Here is a 6,653-nt window from a genome sequence, read left to right as displayed (position 1 = left end):
CCGGAACTCCTTTTTAAGTTTTATCGGCGCGCACATTTTATTAACTTAGTTTTATTATGATATATTTATATAATAATGATAATGATTATTGTCTTAGTTTAATATGTAAAAATTTGTTCAGTTTAGAGCGAAGGACTTGAATCCAGCTTTCAATGAATTAAAAAAAAACGTAACTGTCTAGCTTGACAATTCATTTAGTAAAATATAAAACGTGCGTGCAAGGCACCAAGCGACTAAAGTTCGGCGTATTTGCGGCTCAGTAAGAGGCGAGAGCCCTCACCTTGTCATTGTAACTTCTCGTTTTTAAGAAGAAGACCGTAAATAATTTATTACCTTAATTCCGAAGTTACAATCGTCCACGGACTGGAGATACGCTTACATTCCGGTGCTGATGAAATCAGTTATAAATCTTGAAGAAGTAGTGAATAAATCGGATCACGTTACTTCACCGTTATCTCCCAGGATGCCGAACATCAAGGTTTTCAGTGGCAGCTCGCATCCCGATTTGGCGCAAAAAATCGTCGATCGACTCGGAATCGATCTAGGTAAAGTTGTAACCAAGAAATTCAGTAACATGGAAACATGCGTTGAGATCGGCGAATCTGTTCGAGGCGAAGATGTTTACATCGTTCAGAGTGGCTGCGGCGAAATTAATGACAATCTTATGGAGCTGCTCATCATGATTAATGCTTGTAAAATAGCATCCGCTTCCCGCGTCACAGCCGTCATCCCCTGCTTCCCGTACGCGAGGCAGGATAAGAAAGACAAAAGCAGAGCTCCCATAACTGCGAAACTCGTCGCTAACGTCTTATCGGTCTCCGGGGCCGATCATATAATAACGATGGATCTACACGCGTCACAAATTCAAGGTTTCTTCGATATCCCCGTCGATAACCTTTTCGCGGAGCCGGCGGTTCTGAAATGGATCAAAGAGAATATTCCAGACTGGAAAACTAGCACCGTGGTATCTCCCGACGCCGGTGGTGCTAAGAGGGTGACATCTATTGCTGATCGTTTGAACGTTGAGTTTGCTCTCATCCACAAAGAGAGAAAAAAAGCGAATGAAGTAGCTTCGATGGTACTCGTTGGTGATGTGAAGGATCGGACTGCTATCTTGGTAGACGATATGGCTGATACCTGTGGAACGATCTGCCACGCTGCGGAGAAGTTGATAGAAGCTGGAGCAATTAAGGTATATGCTATTCTTACTCATGGTATTTTCTCTGGACCAGCTATTTCGCGCATCAATAACGCCTGCTTAGAAGCTGTAGTCGTAACTAACACTATTCCGCAAGAAAAGCACATGCAGGACTGTACTAAAATACAGTGTATCGATGTGTCGATGATGTTGGCAGAGGCTGTGAGACGTACGCATAATGGAGAGTCCGTGTCCTATCTCTTCTCTAATGTTCCATACTAGTGTAGTTTTTTTCATCAACGTAATTAGATTAAGGTCTACAACATCGGTAAAAGCTGCTCATCCATTTGCAACTGAAAGTTTTTTAAAGTAGATTCAGCGTTATTGAAACGTTTGCTATCCTGCTACTGTTTCTCTAATCAACGCTGTAAACATATTGATTTATTCAATGATAGTAACTCAATATGATGTTTCTGAATGCCGATGACTTAGTTTTAGGTATTATCTCATTAAGTTAAATAAGTATAGCATTTTTCATGGACTATATTAATGCATAAAAATGTTTTTGAATGATAAATACATTTTATATATAAATTACATGTATTATTGTGAAGTTTTTAATGATTCAATATCTACACTGTCTGAATTTGATAGATCTACCTTACCTGCCATAATATTAAAGGTTGATCAATTATTATGCATTTACATTTATAGTGATAATAATTTGAGCTAGATTATTGTATGAATTTCATTATATTTTCAATAAAAAAATAATATGTATCTATTTTTTGCCATGTACTAACAAATATTGAACAATTTTTTGCATAATGAAGTAGACGAAGATTTTTTTTTTAATCAAATTTATTATAAAAGCATAAAATCTTTTGACAAATAATAATTGTAGCAAATTTTATAATGTGGCCTTTTTATTGTAAAAGCACTTAATGAAATTAATTGTAGTTTGGCTATTTTATACAATCTGTTATTTTGTATGTATAGAATAGATTGTATGAATCCTAAAAATATTATAAATAAATTTGTTTATTTCGTGGCAATCGCTTGTTGCCATTTAATATGTATATTATAAGAATTTTTCAAATTATACAAAAAAAAAATGCTATGTATATGAGGTCCATAAAGTAAGACATTAATAAAAAAATATGTAAAGAATATTTTGTTTTCTTGAGTTTGAATCTTATTAATGCAATACCCTCATTTAGTATAACAATCATAATTTGTAAAACCACATTATCAACTTGTGAATATTAATTAGTTAATTGACTCGTTATTTTAATTATAAATTAAAAAAAGGTAACAATCACGTTAAAAAAATTAATAGCGACTTTCTCAATAGACCAACTATTATAGATTTATCCCTTTCGAAAATCGAATATTATAAACATCTTGTGTTAAATATATCTGATTATGGAATTATATCGTTGCAAAGTAGGTTCGGTTTGGGAGTAATTATAAACACAAAACGCATTAATACAACTGTAAGTTTAGTACCGAATTCAAATCGAACCATGATGCTTCAAATTGATGCCAAGCCAAGAAACATCAATATCATTCAGGTATACGCTCCCACTGCTGACGGGTCAGATCAGGACATTAAAGATTTTTACAAAGAGATAGAAGCATTGCTCCAGATGACGAAGAATCACTAAATAAACCTAGTGATGGGCGATTTCAATGCCAAGGTAGATGAAGGTGAGGTACCGGGAGTTGCTGGAAGATTTGGACTTGGAGCAAGGAATGAAGAGGTGACACCTTAATACAATTCCGGAAGTCCGGTTTGCCCGCGATACTTGGTATGAACGCAAGTGTGATTTTGTGGAAGACCTTTATGCCAAACATAATGCATTTAACCCCTATAAAAAAATAAAATCCTTTATTGTATATAGAAAGACCACATACCAACTCATAAATGAACATAATGTCCTCATATTAGATATAACAGAAAAAACACCTATGGGAACAGTACATTTCTTCCATATTCGCTGATGACTCACGAAGTTTAGCTGTACCTTGTGATTTGAATGGCGGGTATTCTATCCTAAAAGATGAAGTCACAAAGGCTCTAAGAAAAGCTAAAACGGGAAAAGCAGCGGGTCCAGATGATCTTCACATAGAGGTACTTAAACTTATAGAAGAAGAAATTTTTTTTTTTTTTTTAAATATATAGACTAGCGCTTGACTGCGATCTCACCTGAAGTCAAGTGAAGATGCAGCCTAAGGTGGTGCGCGCTTGCCTAGAAGATGCCTATTCACTCTTGATTTAAAGATACCCAAGTTATAGTTCGTTGGAAAAACGGAAGCCGGAAGGGCATTCCAAATTTTTGCGGTGCGTATTAGGAACGAGGAAGCAAATCGTTTAGTGCGAGATTGTGGGATTTCAACCACATAGCGGTGCAGATTCATGCGATGCCTTGCGGTTCGGTGGTAGAAAGGTGATGGTGGAACCAAATTGTATAGTTCTAGAGCACACTCTCCGAAATATAACCTGTAAAATACCGACAAACAGGCAACCTTGCGCCGATGTTCAAGACTTTGAAGTCTAGAGCGAACCAGCGATTTGTCACCGATGAGTCTTCTGGCGCGTCGATCCACAGAATCCAAAGCAGCGAGCTGGTACTTGGCAGAGCCATCCCATAAGTGGCTGCAGTACTCCATACACGATCGAACTTGTGCTTGGTAGAGAGTAAGAAGCTGTTCCGGTGTGAAGTACTGCCTGACTTTATTGAGGATACCAAGTTTCTTACCAGCAATTTTTGCCTTGGATTCTATGCATTGTCCGAAGTTCATATTAGACGAAATATTTATGCCTAGAAGATCAATACTATCAGTGATCGGTACAGATACACCCCGGAAAGTCGGAGCCAATGGGAATGGACTCCGTTTAGCGGTGAAAAGACACGCTTGCGTTTTGGAAGCATTAAATTTGACTAGGTTGGCGTCACCCCAATCGGATACCTCTTTCAAAGCCAAATTCATGCGTTCAACCAGAGCCTCTCTATGCTCATGAGTTTCAGCCCCACCAGCTCGAGGACCGGACACGTATCTCTCCGTAACAGTGCTGTCATCCGCGTATCCAAAGATACCGGGCCTGAGGAGGATTTTATGTCTTCGTAAATTTTATGAACTCCGTGTATGACTCTGGTTACTTGCCCAAGGACTGGTTGGTGTCTACTTTCGTTACACTGCCTAAAAAAGCCTATGCGAAAAAGTGTGAAGAGTTCCGAACAAGTAGCCTTATGAGTCAAGTACTGAAACTATTTTTGAACATCATTTACGAACGTATAAGAGCTAAGTGTGACGAACAACTCACAGATAGATAATGCGGTTTTAGATCAGGAGTGGGCACAAGAGAGGCACTTTTTGCGGTGCAGGTTCTGGTACAAAAATGCAGAGATATGCAGCAGGATGTTTTCCTTTGTTTTGTCGATTACGTAGAAGCTTTCGATAGAGTGTTACATAATCGCTTAATTGCAATACTACATAATATAGGCTTAGATGGCAAAGATTTACGAATCATCCAGAATTTGTATTAGAATCAACGAGCTTCTGTTCGAGTTGATAAAGAGGAAACGAAATCTGTCGAAATTAAGAGGGAGTTCGACAGGGCTGTATAATATTATCACCTACGCCATTTAACCTGTACTCTGAAACAACAATAGCGGAAGCAGTTGAGGATATGCACTGCTGAGGTAAAGTAAATGGCCAGATCTTTAACAGCATTAGATATGCCGACGATACAGTCCTTATCGCGTCATCTCCTGTAGACATTCAAAGACTAGTCGCCAGAGTGAATGAGTGTAGTGAAAAAACCGGCCTTAAGATGAACATCTCAAAGACAAAAGTCATGGTCATATCGAAGAACAATAATATCGACTTTGACGTAACAATAGGTGGCCAAAAACTAGAAAGAGTGCTCAAATAGAAATACTTGGGTACGTTACTTAATGAAAACTGGAACAGCGAGCAGGAAATTAAGACTCGCATTGAAATGGCTCGAAGCAACTTTAATAAAATAAAGAAAGTACTCTGCAACCGCAGACTTAAGATCCCTTTGCGTATTCGACTTCTACATTGTTATATTTGGCCCATACTTCTATACGGATATGAGACATGGACTATTAAAAAAGACCTCAGGAAACGAATAGAAGCTTTTGAGATGTGGGCATATAGGCGTATGTTAGCCATCAGCTGGACTCAGAAGATCAGGAACGTGGAAGTTCTGCGACGCGTCGATCAGAAACGCGAACTTTTGCAGACCGTCAAGATGAGTAAAGTCGCATATCTGGGACACGTGCTTAGTCACGATAGATACGAACTCATCATGATGGGAAAAGTTGCTGGAAAACGAGGCGTAGGTCGCAGAAAAAAGTCCTGGCTATGCAACATCCGAGAGTGGACAGGCATCGCGAGCGCCACCGGACTCTTTCGTCTCGCGAAGAATAAACCGGAGTATGCGAAGCTGACTACCAACCTTCGCTAGTCTGAGAGACACCGATAAGAAGAGATTTTTTTTTAACTATTTTCTCATTAGTTACTCACATTACCAGATATTACAAAAATCAAAAAAATTACATTGATATAAGTTTTAAAAAATCACAGGTCTGAAAGGGTTATGATTAATTAGCGAAATTTGAGTCTTAAATTAAACTAATAACTACTAATTCGTAGTTTAATAGTTACCTAACCTACCTAATCATTACTTCTACTTTAAACACAGATGTATTTTTATGAAGTATATTGTTTGTGTTATTACATCATGTATGATAACTGCTGAGTGAAGATTTGACCTAAGGTCAGTTGACAGTGATCGCAACAAACAGTGGGCGCGTCTCAATATCAATCAAATAAAGAAAACAAAGTACCTATAAGTTTCACATTCCACCCTACAATTATTAAAATCTATATAATAAAATCAAACATTAAATAATATATCATATTTATAATACTATTTTTTTTTTAATTTATTGTTTCTATATATACCTGTTTAACACCCAAGAAACTTTAAAATCTTCTGGCTGAAGTATTTTATTGTAAACATTTCTATATAAATTGGCGAACACGCGATTTATTTACACGAGTTACTCGGTCACAATACAGACTATTTAAATTGTGTTGTTTTTAAACTTTTTGTAGACGATGTAATAAAAAAGCGAATGAAAGTTGCTATTGATATTTTTTTTATTTCGTATTATAAGTATTTTTAGATATATAGTGTGAAGCTATATTTACGAACATAAAGAAAGCGACACTATTTAGATACCTATTTCAATCATTCATCTTATCGTGAGTCTACTATTTAGATTATAAATAAAGTCTTCAAATGACACGCACTAAAACAGTTTACTATACATTCATATTACCTATGTTTTATACATATATAATATTTTGGTTAAGTTAGCAACAACGTAGGAGCGGAGATAACACTTAAGGTATCTACTCCGATTTTTTTCGAGTTTCCTCCTTATGAAACAATATAGGGCTCAAGGTATGAAAAAAA

General features: G+C 36.9%; 1 protein-coding gene across 1 annotated transcript; it reads left to right on the top strand.

Annotated features, from left to right (window-relative positions):
- The first annotated feature begins 427 nt into the window (after nt 1–427).
- Nucleotides 428–2,308, top strand: LOC123658855 (ribose-phosphate pyrophosphokinase 1). Its single transcript, XM_045594148.1, has one exon. The coding sequence runs from the start codon at nt 464–466 to the stop codon at nt 1,418–1,420; it is 957 nt and encodes a 318-aa protein (XP_045450104.1). The 5' UTR covers nt 428–463; the 3' UTR covers nt 1,421–2,308.
- Nucleotides 2,309–6,653: the final 4,345 nt, after the last annotated feature.

This window comes from Melitaea cinxia, chromosome 13 (assembly GCF_905220565.1).
Source record: "Melitaea cinxia chromosome 13, ilMelCinx1.1, whole genome shotgun sequence".
NCBI lineage: Eukaryota > Metazoa > Arthropoda > Insecta > Lepidoptera > Nymphalidae > Melitaea > Melitaea cinxia.
This window is presented reverse-complemented; position numbering and strand designations above follow the sequence as displayed.

Excerpts from the sequence above, each read along its gene's own strand:
- LOC123658855 (XM_045594148.1), top strand. The coding sequence starts at position 464 with ATGCCGAACATCAAGGTTTTCAGTGGCAGCTCGCATCCCGATTTGGCG.